This window comes from Papaver somniferum, chromosome 2 (assembly GCF_003573695.1).
Source record: "Papaver somniferum cultivar HN1 chromosome 2, ASM357369v1, whole genome shotgun sequence".
NCBI lineage: Eukaryota > Viridiplantae > Streptophyta > Magnoliopsida > Ranunculales > Papaveraceae > Papaver > Papaver somniferum.
In genome coordinates this window covers 41,336,907-41,361,641 of record NC_039359.1, presented here as the reverse complement: position 1 = coordinate 41,361,641, position 24,735 = coordinate 41,336,907, and the positions used below count along the sequence as shown (strand labels likewise).

Genomic DNA, 24,735 nt, shown 5'->3' with positions numbered 1-24,735 from the left:
CAAGTAAATTGATTCATGAATTAAATAGCCTTGTTGAAGAAAGTCATGTTTCTCTTTCTACCTGTGTTGTTGTTGTTGAAGATTCAGAGAGTTGTAACACTTTTTCGGTAACTGAAATCAAACCTACCTACAATTTACATCATACATACCCGATTAATCTTAATTGTGCCGATGAGAAGAATCAAGTCAAGTATTGGGCTGGAAAGGTGAAGGGCTGGGTCAAGTCAATAGTCGGAAGTGTAAACACTCTCCAGTACGCTCTGTTTGAAATATACCTATCTGTCCAAGCTTTTTTCCTCTTCTGTTTTATGGAGGTAGGGTTGTTTAGTCAAATGTCAAATCGTCTGGATTTGGATGCTAATCGCCAAAACCTATCTGTTATTTCTTTTTTTGATCAAGCTGAAAGATATATACCCCCATGTAATCTGAATCAAGAAGTTGATAATTTGGTTGATGAAGACTTTGGATCTCTCTGTGATAATTTGGAGGGTTGCAATATCTCCTATGAACATCCAAAAATTTCTCTGATTACTCACTGCAGTAGTCTGTCAACACATGCTTCTGAAAACATAGAAAGTTTTGATCGTCTTCCGGCAACTGGTATCAATGATCTCGATCACCTAATTTTGGGAGAAGTCGACAACGAGTCTTCACAGGTCGGCACGAATTATGTTCAGAATAGAAGGTTGGTTCAAGCCATTATCTATCATGGTCAAAGCCAATGGATAGTTTTCACTACTCTTTTCAATTCTCGGAGCGGTATGCCGACTAGAAAGGTCCTTGGGGAGAGTGACTTAATATCTGATGATCAGAATATTTATCTGTCCGACGAGCTTGACGGAAGTATTCAAACAAGGTATTCCATCAACCTTTTGCAGAATTATCACATGTTTTTTGGAATCTCATCTGACAAAACAGTCACTTATGTCTGTTGTTTTCTTCACGAGATCTTTAACGTGTCTTGGTCTTCTGCACAAAGGCAGATTTTATTGGATTATTATCCCTCTTTCCTCCAGCAAAAATTTTCTCTTGCACACGTCAATATCTGGTCTGTTGTTGAGATAAATTATATAATTGCATTTGTCATCTTATGGTACTTGCTCGTGATATCCTGTATGCTCTCCCTACTTTATCGTAAAGGTAGCACTCAAAGTAGTTATGTCGTGACTTCTGTGTGTCCAACTCTGAGACAAGTTCAACTAGACTTTTATTTATTTGTAATTGATGCTATGGAGAGGATTTTTCAACTGTTGGGGATAACGTTATTGGTTCCTAGGTGCATAATATACTTTTATGAGGTGGATAACTATTACTGGATTGTTGGGAAGTCTATTGGTTCGAACATTAAACAATCTCAACTTGTTTCTTACTTGATTGAACCGGGTGATAAGGGTTTGAACACTCAACCTCCTGACAAAAATGAGGTTATCTATAGACAAATTAGACTCGATTTCTACCTGTTCTATAGAGAATGGAAGTGCTTTAGCAGTCTGTCTCTTAGAATGAATGATGAAATTTGCATCACTGTTACATTGGAGGGTGAAATTGGTTTATGGTTCTCTCTTCGTGACTCCTTATTCAGATGCTTGAATGAACTTTACTAATGGCTAGTTATGCCTTTGGGGTATAGATATGGTGTGCACCCCTGTGGGAAAGATAAAGTAAATGAGCAGCATGGTGTGGATTGTTATAGCCTGGATCAAATTGTAAGGTATGATCTCACAATTATGTGTACTTTCAGGGCTTTCCACGAGCTAGAAATCATAAAGATTAATACTTCAAGGCAGATTAAACTAGATTTATATTTGTTCTCTCGGGATTTGAATGGTTTAACTTCCCTTGTTCTTCTCGAGCGTGAAATTGATTGTTTGGCATCATTTGAAGATGAGTTTGCTTGTTGGAACCTGTTTTTCATGGGTGATTATAGTTTTTTTAGGAATTGTGATCAGTATACACCTTTGGGGACTTGGAATGGAAAAGCCTATATATGGCAAGGGTATAAGGAGATTTTTATTATTAGGTTCAGTTGGCCTGGTTGGATGTCTATGTGGATTCTTTTCGTGTCTTGGCAGGATTTGGAGGATTTTTTAGCTATGTCCTTCCCCTACAATCAGTCTAGTATCTTAAACACTTGTGATTGTTTACAAGATTTCAGTTTGCACTTCTATTTGATATACCTTGACGTTAGACCTTTAAGCCATTTTACTCCATCGTTGAGAGCTTGGGCAGTAAGTACATATATATGTTACGAGTGTAGGATGCATTCTGTTGATGGTCACAAGGGATTGCTTGGATGAGGAATGAGTATGTGTTTGAAGATCTTCTTGGTTTCTTTCTTAGCTACTTGTTCGGTGCTAATTGCAATGTTGTGGTTCTATCATTAATTTCTCTTGGGGCTTATTCTGTTGCTGATGTTTATGTCCTTAGCTGCAATTCTTCGGATTTACAGCATTATTTATATCATTCTTATGTTGAGAAGCGTGACACTTTTCCTTTAAGTCAAAACTCTTCGGAGGGCTTGTGAGCGGTATGTTGTGCGTCGTTTCCTCTGTGGTGTGCAAGTTCTTGTTACTCTCAAGTCGGCCCGACATTTACCTATCTTGATAGAATTATCGCGTGCTTTGGTTTGTTCTCCTACAACTAGTTTGGTCGTGGATGAAGCCCCTTTTAGCCTTTTATGATGTTCTCTTTTGCTTAGTAGTCATCTGGAGCAGTAGTATCTTTCCTTTAATTTTCCTTTGTCATCTTTTATATTTTATTAGGTTCTTCTCTGCTTTTTGGCATGCTTATCTGTACCAGTCTTGTTCTCCTGTTTGGCTATCCCACCAGTTGAAGTAGACTGTCTACCTTATTGAAGGCCTTTGATTATAAAAAAATAAAAATAAATAAATACATTCACATTCGAACACTACATTAACATAATCATCAATATAATATAACAACAAAATGCCTAAAATTAATTTTTCATTTATGTAACTTTTCTTTACTGTTAAAAACAAGAATTTTCTACTAAAGAAACAAGAATCCGTCGTTCTGGCCAGACTCGCTCCATTGTTAGCTAGTTATAATGATCGTCCTCTGCAGTTAAATGTAACAGTACAAGCATCCTGGAGCTTAATCACATAATCATGCTTAGGTTTCCACATGAAAAAAGGCATGCGAAACAATAATTGACAAACACAAACCTCATCCATTTCCTTCAACCATCTACAACAATCCCTTTCTTGTTGTGACAAATGATGATGCCGCCGGCGTCTCCTTGAACTCCTACGGTGGTGTTGGTTGTTGTGGCGTTGGTTATTGTGCCCATGTCTTTCCCTGTCTCTGTTCCTAGATTGTCGATGTCCGCTTTCATGTTGTCGATGTTGATTGTTATGCCCATGCCCATCTCCTCCCCCGTCTCTATTCCCAGAGTGCCCCCTATCTCTATTCCTGGAGTGTTCAGGTTGCTGGTGTTGGTTGTTATCTCCATGTCCCTGCCTTCCCCTGTCTGTATTCCTAGAGTGTCCCCTGTCTTTATTCCTGGAATGTTCAGGTTGCCGGTGTTGGTTGTTATCCCCATGCCTTTCCCTGTCCCTATTTCTAGAGTGTTTAGGTTCCCTATTCCTGTTCCTAGAGCGCCGCCTTTGGCTTTCAGGGTCATCGGAGGTCTCATCGACATATTCAAAAAGCTCCTCCGAGACTGGTTGCGCACTACAAGCTTGATTTGCCAATGCATACTGAGCCGTGCATAAAGGTCTCTGATGGGAGACAACTTTCGTAGGCATCAAAAACAGAATTGTTGTGAACAGAACTGCAACTGCTGATTGGATACGAACTCTGTCCATCTCTTCTGGGTGAGATTTTTTGAGAAATATCTATATTGTGATTTGAAACTGAATGAATTGAAGTATGAGTTTTTAAGCATCTCAACTTTTACTTATGCATGCGACAACTCAGGTCACATTCTTGTGGCTTTTACTAGCTTTTCTGCTTCTTTATCTGTCACTCTCTTTGATCTCCACGAGCCAGAATTCCCAAACCCTAATCATTCTCATCCACTTCATTCGAAGGAAAATGGCATTCGAATTTGTCTACCCACTTAAAAGTGGATTAGGTCCCATTTCAATTGGCTCACTTTAAGCACAAGCTGCACAATTAAAGGAACAGTGAACTCACCCTGCGTATCACATAAAGATAATGTTGTAAGATCAGATATTGATCATCATAACAAAGATATGGATGATAGTGATATACTGATCATCATGACAAAGAGATCATGATGATTAGAACTTCAGAAAAGATGCACACCAGATCAGCTTAGATGGTGTAATCCAAGCCTCGTTAAAGAGTTGGGAGGTTTTTTGAGAATTAGTTTTAACCACCTAGCTGTGAAATCTTTTTATGAGGTCGGTTTCCATGCTAGATTGACGGAGATCTTCCCTAAAGGAATCTCATTTGAGGGGCACAGTTTTTTGAAGTGGATCTCGATGCTAAAATTAATAGTTGTTCCAATAATCCAAGCATCCGTAGTGAAGTAAGTTTCTTATTTGACAAACCACATGAACATCATACATCTACAGCTCATAAAAAAAAATTATAATAAAAGATAATCTGTGAATGAGGCCAGCAGATTTTTCTATCCAAATCATACAGTGCAAAATGAACAATGTAAAAAAAAAATGAGAAAATAATACAAATACACAATCATTTTAGGAGGCAATAGCTTCAAAATGATCAAACCCATTGCATTTCCATTCGCTAATAGCAAAAAGCGGAACTAAGTGAGCTTCCTCCAGAGAGATCCCTTGGAGTGCTGGAGGAATTTGACCTTAGGGAACACAAACCCTGCCTTTGGAGGATGACCATCAACAAACGAATTCTCATAAATTTCCTTGCACTCTTGTACAACCTGTTGAAGAAAACAAGTACAACAGTACATCGGATATGATAAATGACCTGTCATATTTCGTAATCGGTAGCATCTTCTTAACCAAATCACACACGTATTAAGGCAAGAATGTTTACCTCCTTGGCATCTTTTCGTGGTATTCCCTCACGCAATGCAACAAGCTTCTCTACAACCTCAGGCTGCACAAGTGTAACCAAAAGCCATTGATAACAGTAAGAAAAGGTTTAATGGATACATGGATATCGGACGGGGGCCTTCATATATAATGGGTATCCTGAATACCAACTGCTTATCATGTTAATACCATTACCAGAGATCATATTTTAGAATGTGCGATTAGCTCGGCCACTAATTTACATACACACTACATCAAGGATATAAAATCAAACATGTGATGTAAATGTTAGCACTGCTTACAGGGCAATCAGGATGATGTTCAAGAATGTTCGTGTAGATGAGTGTGAAGGTGTCCAGACTCTCAGCTGAAGCAAGCTCCCTTAGATCACTCAAGATACCCACCCTGTTCTCGACTTTCTGCACAAAACATAGAAAACGGAAATAACACGTTAGATCAACATTGACAACGGTACTCATGTCGGATGCGCATTTGGCAACAGCTCTGCCAGCATTTAAAGTTTGAACACATTTGCAACTTACTTTTATAAGAAGAAAACACATGGATGTTTTCTTCTTCAAAATATAAATAGTGTCACGTTACTTGATCTGAATGTAACTCATGTATAGGCATTATGTATAATTGATTGTTCATGTTTCTAGTTTTTTTTTTCTCTGGCTATGCCGACCTACCCACATTAATACGCGCGTCAGTATTCGTACCTATCATTATTACACTGAAAAATTGGGAAGTACGTCCAAATCTTCAAGAAACCATCGAAGGACAAACACTCATGATGACTAGAGAAGATTTACCATGGTTAAAGAAAGACCAACAATCAAAGATAACCTTCTTCATGTGTCAAATTAATCAGCAATTTACATTGCTTCTCTAACAGGTACATCCATGGGGTAGAAGCTTAAAGCAAAGATAACTGCATAATTAACATTTTTTTAGTTATAAGTGGAACTTACTGCTACGTTGATATATTCCCTAAAAAAGTCCAAGAGAACCTCCTCATCTAGCCTCATTCGCTCAATTGTCTCTTCCTTTATGTAGTTTTTCTGCTCAAGCATAACGAAAACAAAGAATATGTCAGAGGCATTACTTGAAAAACATTGTGATGCAATATTAAACATTCTCAAGAGATACCTGTGTAAGAAGATGGTCAACATAAACAACCACTGTCTCTTCAAGACAAGCTTCAACGAATCTCCTAAATGACCTTTCTTCAATATACCTACGAGGATAAAAAATCACATAAAGGTTAAACTTTCACTACTATTTGACAAACCAAACAACTGTGCTTTTCAGTATACATCTGTGAAACACAAAATATCAAGTCGAACTCATCAAGTAACTATGGAGAGTGTACATGGAGGAAATTATTGGTCGGGGAATAAATCTTCCCCTCAACTGAGCAAAATCCATAAATTGCAATATGTAGACCGCAAACGGCAATAGTCATCTGATGGTGTATCAAGGTGGAGATTTAGAGTAGTAGGAGGTAGCAGTTGAATAATAATATACAAATTGGTCTAGTTACAAGAGGAAAGACTTACATCTTGACATCTGCGAAATAATCGCCAAATGTTGCAACTAGGTACTCCGTAACCAATCCCTCGCACCACTCTAAAATATATATAAAAAAATGTCTCTAGTTACAGACTAAAACAAATGTTCAATCACAAATTAGAAACTTGAACTCATTGCATATTTTGTGGTTCATTAGTTCATATTTGCAGGAATTCTTTACCCTTCTGGTAGAGCTTGGCAAGTAACTCCAGCACACCAGGATCTTCAAAGATAACACGAACAGTTTGTCGCACAGCTTCCTGTCATCAAGAAATGCACTCAGTATATGACAATACTTGGAAACACAATTTGACCGTGGAGATGTTCCCCATCCCCGTGACATTTAACGAACACGTGCACAGAAAATTCAAACTCCAGAAAATAAATTCATTATTCTGAAAGAAAAAAAAATACTGGCCAACTGGCACACTGGAACCAATTTTAAAAGCACATTAAAAACCTCAATACAACTGAAGCTACTTTACAATTAGCTCGTGGATCAGGTTTCTGTCATCCTTCTTACAATTTTGTCAACAACTGATGGGGAAGAAATTTGAAGTTTCTAATTGTTATCATAAACGAATAACGATGTGTAAATTAAGGTCTCTCAGTCTATCAAGAAACATAACAGTACAACAACCCTCAAACCTTGCATTCGAAAACATCAACAGTATAATTGATAAAGATGGAACCAATACAAACCTTTGCAACCTCAAGAAAACCTTTGCAAGTATCCTCAAAGTTCACCTGCAGGAAAACAAGAAAATAAATTTAAGAAAGTTCAACACATAAGTTAAATGCCTTATTCAAGAGGTTGTTCCCCAAGATGGCTACTACTCATATGAGTTTGTGAATTGAAACAAGGTGAACTTCAGCAGTATCAGCATGAAGCTTTTTTTGGAACAACTTAAAAGTTTGACATATGAGCTATATATTTGATTTCAATTATATAAATCTTGATTGCCAAAACAAGGTTTGAACTAAGTTGTTGAGCTAGAATAATGTAAAACATATCAAAATAACATCAGATGCGCTATAAGTCAAATCCAACCACATAACGTTGGCAGCCAATACATTTAAGTCCGAAAAATAAATCTGAGCAAGGTTATTGAATACGAATAGGATCAATACTAACTTCGATAAACCACCACTAAGGACAATCCGAATGACAATATTTTTATGCCAACAGAAGTCTGCATGGAGTGAACTATAAATCAAACTTTGTTCAGCAGACTCCGTTATCATGCTTCAAATATGATATATCTTCATTGATTTTGTATGTGTTGCTTGAGTAGCGCATAGGGATGTCTTCTCAAGATACCTTCTGAAAGATCTATGCTTCCTTGTCCTAAAAACAAGATATCTCAAGGAACACAACACAAATTTAAGACACTCAACACACAGGGTACATTAGCTATTAAGGGAGCCAAAATGATAAGGTTGATCTCCAAAAGGCTGTCTAGTGTCTATGAAACTTAGCAGAACGAAGAGTGAGTCTTGCCTCTATACATATAGAAAATCAACCGGGTAATTGGCATTGAATATTTTCGCCGTTAACTATCCGATTGTACCATTTTGAATCAAATCACACATCTGACATAGTCAAACGACCGAATTACGTTACAAGGGATAACAGAAAAGGTAAGTGTCAGTTTGGCACAAGATTAAAGTTTAATTATCACAGATGCGTGTTAATGTGTGGGATTGGAAAGTTGGGAAAGAGGCAGTATCAAAGAAGTAAAAAACAAAACCTGAAACTTAGGGATCAAACTCTCTTACTGGGCACTTTGGGGACCAATTCAAACTAGTTCTTTTTGAAGAACCAAGTCATTACTTGAGCATTGAATATATTATCTTAGAAAGTTCTAAATCATACTTTTAATTGCATGATCTATAATTAAATTTTGTATGTGGAGGAGGAGCTCTACTGGAGATGCAAAAAGATCTGGGTCACAACTTTAAGTATGCTCACTAGACTGATAACTAACTACTAAGGTAGAGAGCAGAACAAAAGCTAGGGGGCCTGTTCTCTCTTTTTATAACTCCAAGGGAGCAGTCTGCTTTACGTAGTATTATTAAAGTAATTCTATCGAGAAAATGAAATAAACGGGACTCTTCGGAATAATATGTTAGAACATGTAGGGAGTAAAGAGTAGCTATACACGTGCAGGTTGCTAGAGAGTCAGTGTAGTAGACTCTCTAATTTGTTGAGCCTAGAAGAGAGCCTCCTGTTTATCTAGGTCCTATTTATTGAGTCTCTAGATATAATATCAATTTTAAGTATTAGTTAACCGTGGGACTAAGAGTGCAGGAAAAATGAAATAATTATGAAATCACCTGATCGGCGTAGTTTTGTGGAAGAGCTTCAATAGTGCTGCTACTGAGCTCCATTGCTAGATCGTAGCAGCGAAGATTGTTGTTGATCTATTACGAAAAAAATAAAGATATATGAATATGAACAACACTTCTTATAAGCGCAGAAGGGTCTTAAATGTACTAGAGGTTCAAAATATCCACACACCATTGCACACAAGGGTTCCAAACCAATGTCAGAAGCTGGTTCTTCAAGCCTATGCCTTTCAGCCGCTTGAAAGTCAATCATTACCTGAAACAAGAAAGGGGTGGCAAAAGTAAATAAAGTGAAGAATATAAATTCATGAAGATATCCAGATAAAAAAGTGCATAACAAGTCTGAAGAAATTTCTCATGGAGTAAGTCACAATTACCAATAATAACAATTCATTAATCTTTAATGCATGTCTACGCCTTTGATATCAACAACAAAAACTTCCGTAACAAAAGACGACTCATCAAGAACAACCTTTTATAGTAAGAGTACAACTATGATCATAGAGAAGTTCAAGAATTCACAATGTACTATACAATGCTAACTTGCCTGAATAGTAGCCAATGCAATTCGATATAGCATAAGATCTGTACTATTATCACGCACTATCTGCACTTGCTCCCCCAGAATCCTAAATAGATCCACGGCAGCTGGCGTGTAGAGTTTACCATCTTCCGTTTTCTTTGGTGGTTGGACCTTATCAGCCTCCAAGATATTTGTGTACCATTTCTATGAAAGAACAAATATAATGAAAAGAACAGTAAAAACACAATTGTCTTAGAGAGAATAACACAAGTACTTTTAATTATCAGTTGATAGCACAATAGAATCAGGAGCCAGAAGAATACCCGAGTTGTAGCCTGCATGCGTTCAACATATGAGTTCATAAGGGGGTCCATGGAGCCACTTTCTGAGCAAACTTGAGCTAAAGAATCGTCAACACCAAGCCCGATCAGATTATCTTGGTATTCTACCACCCAACCGGTAACCTACTCAGAAAGGAGGAGGGACTATAAGCACTAAGAGTACGTAATGGAATCCATAAAATAATCAAAGAAGACTGCATATACATATGTGCTAAACAACTTGTACTTTAAGATTGCACAATCTCAAAAGAGAATCTTGGTCAACAGAACTTTTAATTTAATTAAATAATAGATCACGTTGAAAAAATGTAGCATATTTTAAACAGTCCGATATTTATGTTCGCTGTTATGTCTTTAGAACTTCCCAGACCGTCAAATCCATGTAGAACCCACTAATTCGTCGCATATCCTTAGCATGCGCGATTCACTAATTATAGGAACCGTCATTCCAATTTGTCGTAGGCCCTACTGTTTAATTCACATGGCAATATGAGATAATTTCACTTGTCTTCCACGAGTATGAGACCTGCTAACTACACAAGTCCCCTTCTGCTAGTTGAGAGGAGTCACCAATTTGACAAAAGGGTGGTCGGCAAGAAAAGCTACTTCAACTGGAGTGGGATCAACCAACCTCATGTTGGATTATTAGAGAAACGATACCATGAATTTTTAGCCCGACTTCAAGAATATCACCCCCCATGGATAAAATCGCTCTCACAAAATTTACGGCCTAAACTCATTCTTCTAAGCGACAAGTTCAAAAACAAGAGATGCTTTTGCCGTAACAAGTAACGAGTGACATACCTTCAGTGTTTCTATGTTTGTTAGCTCATTTGCCCTGTCACTAAGAAGCCTTAGCATTTGAATAAACCTCTCAGTGTAAAGATTAACCATAAGTTGAAAAATCTCATATCTGAAAGAGAAAGAAGATAAATCAAGCCAAACTAAATTCATCAGTATTGTCACCGAAGTTCTACGATCTAAAGTATCCCCTCCACTAGTCTATGACAGGAGAGTCACAACTAAAAGACAAGGTGAAGAACAAATTTAACTAAGATTTTATGACATAGCCGGATCCGACCACCTAATGATGTAATAATAGAGAAGATACCAAGTATGGTATGACACTTCAAAGACTTTGAAATGTTGATGCTAAAAATATACAATGCAACAAAAGTGCCATAAAATGAAAGTTGAATAATGACTTTTCAAGACGAACCTTGGAGGAAAACAAGGAGCCACATAGTCATAAGTATCTCCAAGCTCTTCTCCAATCTAGAAGCAAGTCGATAAATTAAGTTAGAACTTGGAAGGAAGCAATTCATGTCAACATCCAATACATACTTAGTATGCATCTGCTGAACAAGAATGTCAAGAGTCAACACTTGCAAACTTATAACAGGGTCTCTAAAGTTACTTTCCATTCAGAAGAACCAAATGGACGAGTGAATATAAATACATTATAATTATTGAAAACTAAAATAGTAATATAAGCATAACTAGGTTACTCTTTCAATAAGAAAACATAGCTTTGCTATTTTAACCATACCGTGCGAGCTTCCTCTAAAGCAGCTTTCAGGTCCTCAAAAACGAGCTGTATGCACAAATTAACATCAGAGAAAAAGTGCATTAGACTGTAAGCAATGCAGGTTAAATTCCCTTAAGAGACGAACAATTTGTCAAGATGAACTAGCAGATTTTTTGACAGAAATACCTCGGTCAACAGTTTGTTAAACCGACCCTCAACTGTTTTTCGTATTTGCTCATAACACTTATCCTTGTAACCTTTCCCTTGAGCCTTCAACTTTTGTTGGGTCAGGTTTCTTGAAGAAGCAAGTGCATTAGTAGACTTTCTACAGAATAAAAGAATCATCAAGAGGTGAAACCAAATGACAACAAAATCACTACATACAGTAAGAAACTAATTATAGAAAGGTCAGACATCATCCTCTTTGTTGAGAACAAAATAAAAAAAAACTTCAAACAAATTACTTGGCAGTTCTGCGAGGATTCGCGACAGTAGCCATGGCATCAGCTCCTTCAGCCTCGGCTGCTTCCTCAGCAAGCTGCTGATCGAGGATTTCTTGCATTTCCACAACCCTGCCAAAAAAGAGAGGAAAGGAAGTACATACAATAATTATTATATTTGTGGATTGGATAGAAAAGGTTTGCATACATGTAAATCTCACATTATGGACCTCAGAAAAAAATTATAAGCAAGTTGAAAGATATACCTCAGAGCACGGACCAGTGTCTGTGGGCTACAAAATAGACAGCAAGTTCATTACATCAGAGCATCAGAAGCTGAGAGTAACACGGAGAAACCATCTGAAACAAAAACAACTTACTCCTGTGTGTGTGTGTGTGCGTGCGTGCGTGCGTGCATGTGGACAAGAAGAACAATTGTAAATATGAGTAATATATTTATAAGCAGAATTTGACGGTGAACCACTTTTGATCGTGATATATTTCTGTGACTTGCATAATTCAATGATATAAGGAGAAAGGTAGAAGATGGTATGAGCACACCAAACCAGCACACACCAGTTTACAATTTCTTAATAAACTTTTGGTGGGTTGGACACAGTAAAAGCTTGCATACGGTAACAACTAACAAGTGTTTAAACTTCAAATAGGGAGTAGTTTCTAGTTTGGCAGGATTGCTAAATCCTCAAGGGAACCTTAATCAGTAAATCTTATCAATTGAGCAGCTATTTCTCGCCTTCTAGGATATCTCCATGATAAGCTTTATATACTACATTGATCTACTGTTAGAGCTTCTTGTAAGTGTATCATCCCTCCATAATCAGTCGAAATTAGGGCAGAAGGGGAGAAGGGAGAATAAAAGATTTCAACGTCTCTTTTTCATGGAGGTCAAATTTTTGGGCACACTAGTCCGGAAAGATATATTCTGCCAGTTCAGCAAGAGCAAGAAAATCACAGACGACAAGGATAAAGTTATTATATCTTCACATTCTTTGTCAGACTATTTCTTCACATTCTTAGTCAGGAATACTCGCAATGTTTATTTATTGTTTATTCAGATGCAGACTATTATCAGCCTTCAAAGTAAATAGTATATGAAAAAATTAATTTATCGAGATAGTTAGAAAAAGCTGATCAAAAAAAAAGAGATAGTTAGAAACAGTTTCAACGAAAGAGAAGCAGGAGTCGGCTCATGTGAGGTACCCTTCAAGACCGATTAGGTAATTGATCCTCAACTATCACGTTGACGTTTGTTCAAGAATGTGTACTTAATAAATGCTCTAAAGGCCAATGACATACCTCGTAGAGATAATAAATGCTGAACTATGACTATGGCATATATACGAAAAAGTTAAATACCTTTCTTTAGCGAGTTTGAAGTAGTTGCCAATATGGGCCCACAATGTCTTCTCGAACGTTTCCCAAGTCCGATCTACATCTTCAAAATACACACTGGAAAAAGGTCATCATCAAGAAGCAGTTAAATCACTCAATTCGACCAGACCATAGAGTGACCATGCAATTCTCTTTAGAGTTCAAGCAGTAGGGAAGTAGGTTCAGTTAAGGACTAAGCATAGATCGGCCAACTGACGCAATTCTGCCAACCGACTTAAGTTGATACAATAACAGCTAGATTGCAGTTGAAGCAGGTTACTAAATGGTCGTGTTAAATTTACCAAATAGATGAGAAATGACAACATGACACTCTAGACATGGGTTGACCATTACATCAGGTAAAAGTGTACCAAAAAATTTCTCATTTTAGATTTCCGAACTACTAAATGACTACAAGGTCAGCATGTGAGGTGCTCTTTATTACACAAGAAAGTGATTCATGCCAAGAAGGTTAACAACTCACTGAGAAACATGAATAAGCTTCATCATTTGATAACAATATCTAATCATTTACAATATGAATGGGAAAATGCAAGTGAAAGAAATGGCATCTCACCTTAGCCTTCCAACCTCTTCCTTATGAGATCCTGCAGCTGCTAGAGCAAACCTTCTCTTTCCATCAAGTGCCGTTAACCTCTACCTCGACATAAACACAAAACAAAAAGATCATCTCTTTAAGAGTGCCATAGTCAAATGAAAGCACATTCGCATTAGTAGTTCATAGGAAAATCTCATCTTTCTAGGAAAGAAACCTCGTATGTGTTAATGAGTTCTTTGTCATCGGTCAAAGAGTCCCTTGCTTCGGATGCTTCAACAGAAATGGACATCATACCCTCGACATCCTGTACAAAAACGAAAATTATTTAAACAATGACCAGCTCATGAAGATGGAAATTAAGCAAATTAGCTTCCAGATATCTCTTATATACACGAATATGAGTGCTAGAAGCAGTTTGGAAAGAAAACGCTTCAAAATTGGGGGATTCTTAAGCATATACCGAGATACAGAGACACATATATACAATCTGCATAGTTTAGCTGGTGTGAAAAAATAAACTAAAAGAACTAATATGTAACTTGAAGCTGGTCTAACCTTTAGAGTTGTATTTAAGTTGTTCCTCGCATTACTGAGAAGCTTTATCTTATCATGATTTTCTATCAGAGTTTGACATTCTTGACACAGCCTGATCAAATAGAATGTCAGACAAACGTCAGTCACTAACTCACGGCCAGAACGACATGTACTTGCAGCATACCTTGCATTAAATGTTAGTACCTACGTGTCTAAGATGCAAACACAGATCGTGGTTTTATCTTCTATCTAGATGTGTAAATACAACCAAGGTATATGTGCAAGAGCCAATAAATGGCAACTCGTATATGTACCTTAACATATAAATAAAACAAGACATACTTCTCAATGTTAACAAAGTTCTCACGGAGATTGTTTATTGTCTTCTGAGATAAGGAAAGTGCTTCTAGACCAGCACGTGCTTGCTCAACCTACATATATCGAACAGCTTGGTTAAGTTAAAACTGAAAAGTACACAAGTTTGCAGATAAGAATTAGGTTTAAACTTTAACACTTCAACAGACCAAGATTTACGAGATGTGTACCTGCTCTGCAACCATTGTACTGAGTTGTGCATCATTTGCCTGACATCGTACAACAAAAGCACCAGTTATATACAACAGAAAGAAACCTAGAGAATGATGATAAACGAATATCATTCAAATGACGAGATATTTTCGGGAACCACTGAAAAACATGCGAGTAAGTACTCTTAATAAATGGTAGTCCTAATGTACAAAAACATTCGCATGTAGTCATAGTAAAGGTGGTACTGGTGTTTGTAGAGTACAAATTCATTCTATCAATGAATTATAATAAGAGTATTCATTTCAATTAAATCCTTGAGCTGCACATCCAGTCGGTCATCATAGTCCTCTCATCTGCACCACCCAACAACTTCATGGTATCCAAAAGTATCCCTTAGCTAGCGGTTTAGCACAAACATGAAAAAGATCAATGAATTATAATAAGAGTATTCATTTCAATTAAATCCTTGAGCTGCACATCCAGTCGGTCATCATAGTCCTCTCATCTGCACCACCCAACAACTTCATGGTATCCAAAAGTATCCCTTAGCTAGCGGTTTAGCACAAACATGAAAAAGCTCGCACTTGAAGACTCCTTATATCTCTCGAGTTGGCATTGCCCCTTCTAGTTCTCGAACAATTTAGAACTCGACTAGCAAAATAAATTGGTACTATAGTTAGGCTCATTTCTTAATAGGGCAGAGATCATGAAGAATACTTCTTGCTTAAACTGCATGGTTCTCACCCCAAAACAGAACAAACCAGACTTCATTACAGTGAGCTGATCTCCAGTACCCATTAACTGTTCTCACGTCATCAACAGCTTCAACTCTATCTAGGTTCACACTGCAACCTTAAATCTAAGTAAGCCAAAGTGTTCCTCAAATTGGGCAATGTCTAATTTCCATCAATTTAAGTATATATGATCTCTAAATTTCATGCCAAGATTCTTTCGAACATACAATATTTCATATAATATAACGAAGCGATCATAAAAATGAAAACAAATACCAAATGAAATACCTGTTGTCGAGTAATGTAATCCGACTTGATGGATGAAATTGATGCTAAAAGTTCAGGAAGAGGTAACAATTTTGCAACCTCACGAACAGCAGCTTCTTTAGCTTCAATTCCAAGATCTTCAACCATCATCTTGAAACAACTCTAAAGAAACAATTCCTCACAGCATTAAGATCCACTGAAACCCTAGAGATCTTAATTCATGAGCAAAATTAAAAACGAGAATCAGATTTGACTAGATGTGAATTAGGGTTTATAAGCTTGATTGACGAGATAGATTTGCCAGTAAAATTGAATTTTACTTTCTTGGGGTAATTCAACAGTAGTTTCCTTTTTCGGCGATAATTTTGTATCTGAAGAAGCCAAAAGCTTCTAATTTTCCATATTCCAATGTTGAAGAACGAGGAAGGAACTGAAGATCTATATGCTTAATCTAGGCCATAGATTTCTCGATACAACGAAATACCATATATAGTCCCAAAAATAATATATTAGAGCGAGTCTAGTCCAATTGACCTAGTCAATTGTCTGTTTGGTCCATTTTGGTAATATAAATTATAGTTTGGTCCTGAAAATTATAGTTTGGTCCTAGGATTTTGTCCGCCCATACGGAATATTCGTTTTATGTTACCAAAACATCCCTGCACGTGCAAAAATTATCTTTGGGTCCTAAATTTTATTGTTTGGTCCTTTTACCTACATATATAAACAAGAAACAACAACAATAAATTTCAGGTTCAAGAAAATTTTCTCTCTCTTATTCCGATCTCGTTTTTCTTCTTTTGCTGCAGATTTTTTTTCTAGGGTTTACGAAATCTTCCTCGATTTCGTTTTTGATACCAAGATCGATTCGATTTACAACAGATTGACTTGGTTATGAAGATTGATTTGATTACAGAGTGAATTTGATTACGCTGTTTTGATTTGGAGTGAATTTGATTCGAGATTTTGATTACAGAAGATTTGATTCGAGACTTTTTTGAAGATTTGATTCGAGACTTTTTGGAGTGAAGAAGACGAAGAAGTTGTGGTTCTCTAAAAATGAAACTGAAAAGAACGAGAGAGACAGTTGACGCGTTTTTAGGAGATCGTGGGTTGAAGGCGGTAACCGTTAAGGTAAGGGTATTATTGTCTGTTTGGTTTTTTTTTTTAATTATGGACCAAACAGTAAAGGCGTTTGACCAAAGGAATAAACAGACATGGGCCCACCTAAAAAAGGACCAAACGATATTTCCCTTCTCGATATTAACTTGGGAAATCATGTTGGTGATCTGATGGTCCACGACCACGAGGGCTAGACTGACGAACGGCAGGCCATTCTGAAAAAATACCCTGTCTAGAGACTTGACCATGGCCTCGGTGTCTAACAGGCTAGTTTGTATTTTTGCTGACTCAAACTCTCCAAATTTAGTTCATCTTCGTTTGACTCATCTGACTCGTTAGAGCAATTCCTATGGGATGACCAAACATAAATATATGTTCGTGGATGGTCAAATGATATTTTGCACTATGGTAAAAGCAATGGATGGATGATAATCAAATGCGCGGGTGCTCTAAAACTGTGAGCGGTTTTACAAAATTTTGACGGCTCCAGAAAATCCACCGGCGGATTATAGTCGTCCGCTAACGGCTATTTTTCCAACAGTAAGAAACGGTCATATTTTTCCTTTATAAATTATCACCATCTTCAAACAACCCACTCACACCAAAATTCATTTCTCTTGAATTTTCTCTTCTAATCTATTTCAAGTTTTTAGTTGAAATGTCTGAAAAGGCGATAACACTTTTTTGCGACAGAATACTTGAAGTTTTTGTTTCTAAGATATGTAGAGGTTTTAAAAAGATTGAAAATTGTAAAAGGGAAGTGCAAGTTTTAGAAGTTCGTCCAAGAAAATGTTCTGCTAAAAGGCAAAAAAAAACTCTGGTTTTGAAAGTTAACAACAAAAAATTCAATAACAAAGGGGAAATAGTTCATGAATGCGTTGAATGGAAGATACGTCAAATGAAGATAAAAATTGTACTTGACTTTTATTGAAATTATTAGTTTACTTCTTATTATTGTCTAAGTTTATGTCTTGTGAAGAAGTGACAGTGATATTAATCAATGAAAATATTTAGATTAAAATAGATTTCTATTTCATATTAACCGATACAATATCATCAAACTACATCAAATCCAGCGACATTATATCTATAAAGTTCATAGCATTCAAAATGCGTAAACTCTCTTCTGTTTTTTTCATTCAACTTGGTCTGAGCGATGGTTTTCTGAAAAACAGATAAACAACAAATTAGTTAAGATATTATCAATGATGACAAAGATATTAAGATATATTCACCAGTTCTTCGCTAGACAATCCAGAATTACAACGGTGAACCATCCAGAAAACTTATGTATAATATTTAACTTCATTAGTGATGAATGAAAATCTTAATTCTAAGCCCTTGTTGTTTCTTATATATTCATTTCGCAATGCCGCAAATCTTTGCAATATTCTTTCCCATAAAGGGTCACTGTTCATATTTCTCGTTATATGTATCCAACATCGAACAAGAGTAACATCTTCTTTCATAGTAAGGATAGGGATTTCCCTTATGATGTAATGAAGATGTGCATGAGATAGACCATTTTTAAGAATGCTGAAACAAGCTTCGTAAAGAAAAGGTTTGACGTGAGCTTCTTCCCAAATCCAAAGTTGTTTGGATTACTTCAGCTTCAGTTACATTGACAAATTTTTCTCGATCAGTTTCCCTTACACGATCAAAGAATGGCGTGACAGCATGATTCATTAAATGAAAACGAAGATACAAACCATGGGCATCTCGATTTCGGGGGTTCCCTATTTGTGAGACGAACATTGTGAAAATATTCTGCCAAAAAGATATGTTTGACATGTCTTCATCGTGCAAAACATTTTTCACATTGCTCTTAGTTCGACGGATAGTCATTTTGCTAGACTCAGGGGTCGTGCTATTTGTATCGACGCTTTTTTTCATGCCACGTTTATACAAAGTATGAGAAAGCTGGAGAACCATATTTTTATCCTGAAGCTTATCGCTTTCAAGGTTGAAGCTTTCAAAGTTGAAGTTTTCAGGTCTCATTTCTATTTCCCCTGAGTTAGGAAGCTTTCCTTTGGTCGTTTCTCCAGCCATCCCTTCTTTTTATTCAACTGTTTTCGGCCTTTGTTTAGGGTGGCCGAAGATGAATTTTAGGTTTTATAGCGACTTTCCCGTTGATTATTAGTTTTATCTTATAATCCTATTTTAGGGAATAGTCATGATTTCCATTAATGAAAAATTGTTCTTGTTCATTATCTTTTGAATGTTTTTATTTTGTCGTATTTGGACTCTTTTGTTCTCTTCCCACCTTTTGAATTCTTAAAAGAATTTTAGGGTTCAAGATTAGACTCAAGTTTATCATTTCTGGTAATTGAGTCTTTTCTGCTCTAAGTTGTCGAGCTCTGACTCCATTTGAGATTCTTAAATCCTTGCTTATGTATTGGTGACCTGACTTCAAGTTCTAGCTTATGCATGTTGGCTCACATGTATGATGATGTATTATCTCACCTGTCTCAGGTGGATTTTGTCTCATATGTGCCCATATGGGTTTTGTTTTTTTTCTTCCTTTCAGATGAGTTTTTCTGTCTCGAACCCTTTTGGGCTTCAGGCCATTCCTTTAAGGTGGTCGAGCTAGCTATTAGTTTGAACTTATGTTTCCTTTTCACCATGTGACTACCTCTGTTCAGGTGTCTTAGTTACTTAGTTCACCTATTTCAGGTGTTGCTTCGAAACGTTGAAGCTTTTACCTTTTTTTGAGGGGAACCATTGCTTAAGTTCGGCTATTCTTCTTCTTCTTTTTTTGGGTGTCTTTAACATAGTTCTCTTTAGCTGTTTTATCCCTTATTGCTTTATTTATCATTACCCATTGGGGATGTTAGCTTCATCGTCTACAGTGATGCTGGTGACGAGTCTTAGTTTAGAGGTTAACTGTCCAGGTTACAATTTTGTGTCGTGTATATATTGGCCCAGATCTTTCATTGTGTTGGTCTTAATGACGGCGTAGCTCTCTACCAGGTTAGGTCTTTGTATGCTTGATCTAGTCCTGACATGGTTTTAATTATGACCTGGCGACCAATTAGAGGTTTTACCTCGTTGTGCCTTTACTAACCAACTCTTCGAGAGATATGTTCATAGCATTTCTAGAGAATTTTATACTTTATTCAGTCGAGGTTATCTGAGATCATTATTATGGGATTTTCAGTTGTCTCCCTGAGATTTTTGTTTGCATGTGTTTTAGTGAATGTTTTCACTTTACTTCTTGTTCGAGCATTCGAGCTCTGTCTTATTACTTTCTTCTCACACATATATTTTTTAATTTTTTATGAGTGTTTCAGTTCTGCTCTCTTTTTTTATCCTGAGCGTTTCAGCTCTTCCTTTTTTGTGATCAATTATTTCGAGTACTTCAACTCCTTTTTTTTAATAGGATTCAAGCGTTTCAGCTTTTCTCTTTTTTAGGCATTCAACCTTATTTTTTCTGAGCGTTCCCGCTCTGTCTTTTTTAGGTGTACTGACTGCTCCATCTTCCGCTGTGTACCTTGGCATATTCCATTTATAAGAATTTAAACATTTCGAATTTTTATAGCATGAATATAAGTTTTACAACTTACGTATTTCAGCTTTTATTTTCCAGATAATATCCTCTCACTGGTAATACTTGTTCAGGTGGATAATGTTATAGGGATAATTGAGCTATTCACCCAAGTGGTTTTTCAACATGTAGGATCCTTTACCCATTTTTTTTGATATAACGTAGGGTCCTTCGCATGATGCACCGAGCTTTCCCATCTTGTACTATGTGCTACTGGGTAGAATTTCTCTTAGCACCAAGTCACCAACAGTCAGATCTCTTGGTCAGACACGTTTTTAGTTATTTCACACGCACCTCTAGTATTTTTCCAATTGTATTAGTTCACTTTTTTCTCTCTCTTTAAATCGATTCTTCAATCGCTTTTAAGATAACTTTGTCATTTTTTGCCTGAATTGGCTGACAGTGTCATGGTGGTTGGAAATTTCAAGTTTCAACTCTGTGGATAAGACAACTTCCACACCGAATACTAAAGAGAATGAGGATTCCTGTGTTGAGAATCTTTTGGTTGATATATAGGCTCATAACACTTTATGTAGTATACATGCACATCTTGTTTTAGCAGCATCAATCTTTTTCTTGATATTTGACAGTAGAGTTTTGTTTGAAATTTCTGCCTGATCATTTCCTTGTGGGGAATATGGCGTGTTAAACATGTTTCATTCAATGATTATCTACTGTTAATTATTTTCATGTTGTTTTTAACATCTCATTATGTTTTTAACATGTTATGAATCGAAGTTGTGCATGGTTTAGAAAACATACTTTTGTTGTATATATTTGTTTCCGCAGAATTCTGCTAGCTTTCTAACTTGGAATCGGGTTCCATTGTCAGCTACTAGCGTTATTGGTAGTCCAAATATACAGATAATGCCTTCCTATATGAATTTACTTACATCAGTTTCTCTGATTATCACTAGCGCTTTTGCTTCGACGCATTTTGAGAAATAGTCTGTCGCGACGAGTAGGTGTTTTCTGCCTCAGGCGCCTGTATTTTAATCAGTATTTGTCAGTTCAATTTCGTTCTTAAAGCTTGAACCTTTATAATATTTTCTCATCTGCTTTTAAAGTAAGCTGTGAGTTTGAATTTTTTTCTATAATAAAAGGAACCATGATATCCAATGTCGACTTCAATGGCCAGGGAGTTAACATATTGTGAAAATTTTCTACTAATGTGTGTATTTTATTACAGTAACACCGCTATATAAGAATATCTTAAGGACTACAAGTGGAGGTTTACCTTGAAAATATCAACAACAAAAAAAATGTTATACATGTACCTAAGAAAAATACATAATTACGCACAACAAACATCAAAATGTACCTACGTAATACAAATACTAGTTAAAAAAATTTTATTGTCATATGCATGAATATACAAAGTTTTATATGCAGCACAATCTACACAAAACTTAACCACGATATGGAAATTTGACAAACGAAATCATACGGTCAAAGATATTTGCATAAGTCGTGCAAAAATAAGCATCGTACCTGCTAAAAAGTAAAAGGATTTTGCAAAAATAGTTAAAAAAATCTTTTTGTCTTCAATTTTATATGTATGATAGGACCTACTTATATAATAATGCCAATTATTCTTATATGGAAGTAAATTCCTTAATACCGGACCGGGAAAAAATATGACTTATTCCAATATGGAGTTCATTGTTAAGTATAACTGGCCCAAAGTGGGACCATAATTTTTTATTCTTATACGGAGGTTATTCCTATATAGAGTATTTTTATATAGAGGTTCTACTGTATCAATACTGCAAATTTCAAGTTCACACCGTGTTAACTATCATTGTTTCGTATTTCTTTCGGCACTAAAAGGCCATTTTTCTTTGAAATTTGACTTTAATAGTCATATTTTGCTTGCAGGGATTAGATCAGAATAGAATTTTTTAGAGTTTTGGTATTACTAGGCATACCTCTGACATTTTTCGCTCTTCTTTTTGATCTCCTCGGCTGCTTTTATCATGTGGGGCCAGAAATAGCCTCGAGATCTTGCTTTTTCAACTAGGGATCTTTTTCATGTGTGTCTAGAGTGTATTTCAGCTAGCATTTGTTCTCCTTGATTTTATGTGACACATTTGAGCAGCGGTCCCAGGTATGTCTTTCTATACATGTCATCATTTAGGAGTTGTTACCTATTTGTTTTGGCTTTGATCTTCCTTACCTCTTGTGGGTCATATGGTAGTAATTTTGACTCGAGGTAGCTGAAGATACCTTGCATCCAGTTCCCCTCTAGTTCTTCTAGGGTCACATTTGAGCTCTGAGTTAATGCACCATTTTGTGTTTGGCTCATGTATAGCCTATCTTTCCAAGATTAATATTTGTTTTTCTTTGGCATACTCCCGGTATTACTGACCCCAAGAAAGCTAATGTGTCTTCATGTTTCATTTTGTTCCTTGGTATCTTTATGATACTCACTTTTTCAGAGCTTGATATGAGAGTGTTGACTGTCCTCTTGTATTTCTCCATCGAGACATCACTTGTTTAAAATTGACCATATGCTTGTTTTGTCTTCAGTTGAGAGTCACCGAATAGTATGAAATCCTTTAGCTTTAGACTCTTTGCATCCAGTAGTCCTTGTAACAGTGCCTCATACTCTGTTGGTTATTCGTCAGGTTGAAGGCCAGTGCATATGATAATTCGGTGAAGCTTTTCTCAAGTGTCACTATGATGACTCCAGCTATACCTCCTTTTATAATTGATGCACAATCAATAAAAAAAATTCACACTCCTGGTATGTCTATTGAGGAGTCTTCACAATCTGGTATTTCCTCATATTCTGGCTGCACTTCTGGCCGATTTTCACTAAATATTGGATCATAGTCTGGGTTCTCAATTGGGAAATCAAATAGGAAATCAGCTACAATTTGTGCTTTTATGGTATTTTTGTTTTTGTACCCCATAGCGAATTGATTCAGGTGGACTCCCCACTTTGCAATTTTTCAAGTTTTTGTTTCTTCAGGCAGAAAATTTTCAACTGGGTACTCTTTACCACAATTATCTTCCAGCTCAAGAAGTATGGTATTAGATTTATAAATGAGAAGTAGATAGCGAATATCACCTTTTCCAACTGTGGGTATCTAGACTTAGGTGTTGTTCGTGATTTGCTGATAAAGTAGATTGGCTTATCTTTATTGTCTTCCACTCTGAGTAGTACTGCATTTTGAGTGGTTACAATGTATACATGGAGCTTTTCACTTCTGATAGGTGTTGATAGGACATGAGAATAAGACAAGTAGGCTTTAATTTTGTCAAGTGCCACCTATCATTCTTCATTCAAATTGAAGTCTTGTTGCTTGAGGAGTAGGTTGAACAATGGTCTACACTTCTATGACAGTCTTAAAATGAATCTGTTTAGTGTTGCCAATTTCTCTATCAACTGTTGTATCTCCTTATTGCAAGTTGGAGGTTTCATCTCAGGAATTTCTCTGATTTTTAGTGGGTCAACCTTAATTATTTTTCTTATGATCATAAAGCATACGAATTTCCCACTTTGGACTCCAAAAGCACATTTTGAAAGGTTGATCTTTATATTGTACTCCCTGAGGATAGTGAAAGTCTGGAGAAGGTTCTTTGTGTGATCTTCTGGTTATTTGCTCTTCACAACCATGTCATCTACGTAACATTTTCATTACGCTTCCGTTGAGGTATTTGAACATTTTGTTGACCAGTCTTTGATAAGTCGATCCTGCATTCTTTAGGCCGAAGGGCATTTTCTCGCAACAACATACTCCATTGCCTGTGATGAATGCAATATGTTCCTCGTCTTCTGGATTCATTGGCATCTGACTGTACCCTGAGTATCTATACACGAAGGATAGCCTGTGGTACCCTAGGACAACTTTTACCGCTCTATCTATATTTGGCAGAGGTTAAGTGTCTTTGGGGCACACTTTATTTAAGTTTTTAAAGTCTATGAAGACTCTTACCTTGTCGTTCTTCTTCATTTCGGCCACAATGTTCGACATCTGGTCCAGATATTTGCATTATCTTATTATTTTTCCTTTCAACATTCTTTGAGCGTCTGCTTGGACTGCATCATACAATTTGTCTTTTATTTGTCTTCACTGGCTTAAACTCTGGGCTAATCGTTAGAGAGTGGCAGACGATACTTTGATTAATTCCTACCATTACTGACATTTTCCATGCGAAGATGTCTGCATTTTCCTTAAAGAATTATTGCAAGTCCCTATTTTCTTCAGTCGTGAGATCCTTTCCAAGATTGGTTATTTTTGGTTCCTGAACTGAACCCAAATTTACTTCTTCTATTCATTCAACTAC

The 24,735-nt window shown here is 36.5% G+C and overlaps 2 protein-coding genes across 2 annotated transcripts; both read right to left on the bottom strand.

The window, feature by feature from the left end:
- Positions 1–3,062: 3,062 nt before the first annotated feature.
- LOC113350877 (histidine-rich glycoprotein-like) lies at positions 3,063–3,827 on the bottom strand. The gene has a single exon (XM_026594980.1). The coding sequence runs from the start codon at positions 3,825–3,827 to the stop codon at positions 3,063–3,065; it is 765 nt and encodes a 254-aa protein (XP_026450765.1).
- A 682-nt stretch (positions 3,828–4,509) lies between these two features.
- On the bottom strand, positions 4,510–16,226 carry LOC113347455 (exocyst complex component SEC6-like). Its single transcript, XM_026591114.1, has 25 exons — positions 15,798–16,226; positions 14,793–14,831; positions 14,590–14,678; positions 14,269–14,359; positions 13,928–14,017; positions 13,732–13,811; positions 13,140–13,232; positions 12,029–12,055; positions 11,787–11,894; positions 11,509–11,647; positions 11,344–11,388; positions 11,014–11,069; positions 10,599–10,707; positions 9,777–9,917; positions 9,478–9,657; positions 9,103–9,186; positions 8,919–9,005; positions 7,284–7,328; positions 6,763–6,841; positions 6,569–6,638; positions 6,159–6,246; positions 5,981–6,070; positions 5,309–5,425; positions 5,008–5,070; positions 4,510–4,891 (listed from the first exon to the last, which is right to left on the bottom strand). Exons 1-25 carry the CDS (start codon positions 15,924–15,926, stop codon positions 4,760–4,762), a joined length of 2,271 nt encoding a protein of 756 aa, XP_026446899.1. The 5' UTR covers positions 15,927–16,226; the 3' UTR covers positions 4,510–4,759.
- Positions 16,227–24,735: the final 8,509 nt, after the last annotated feature.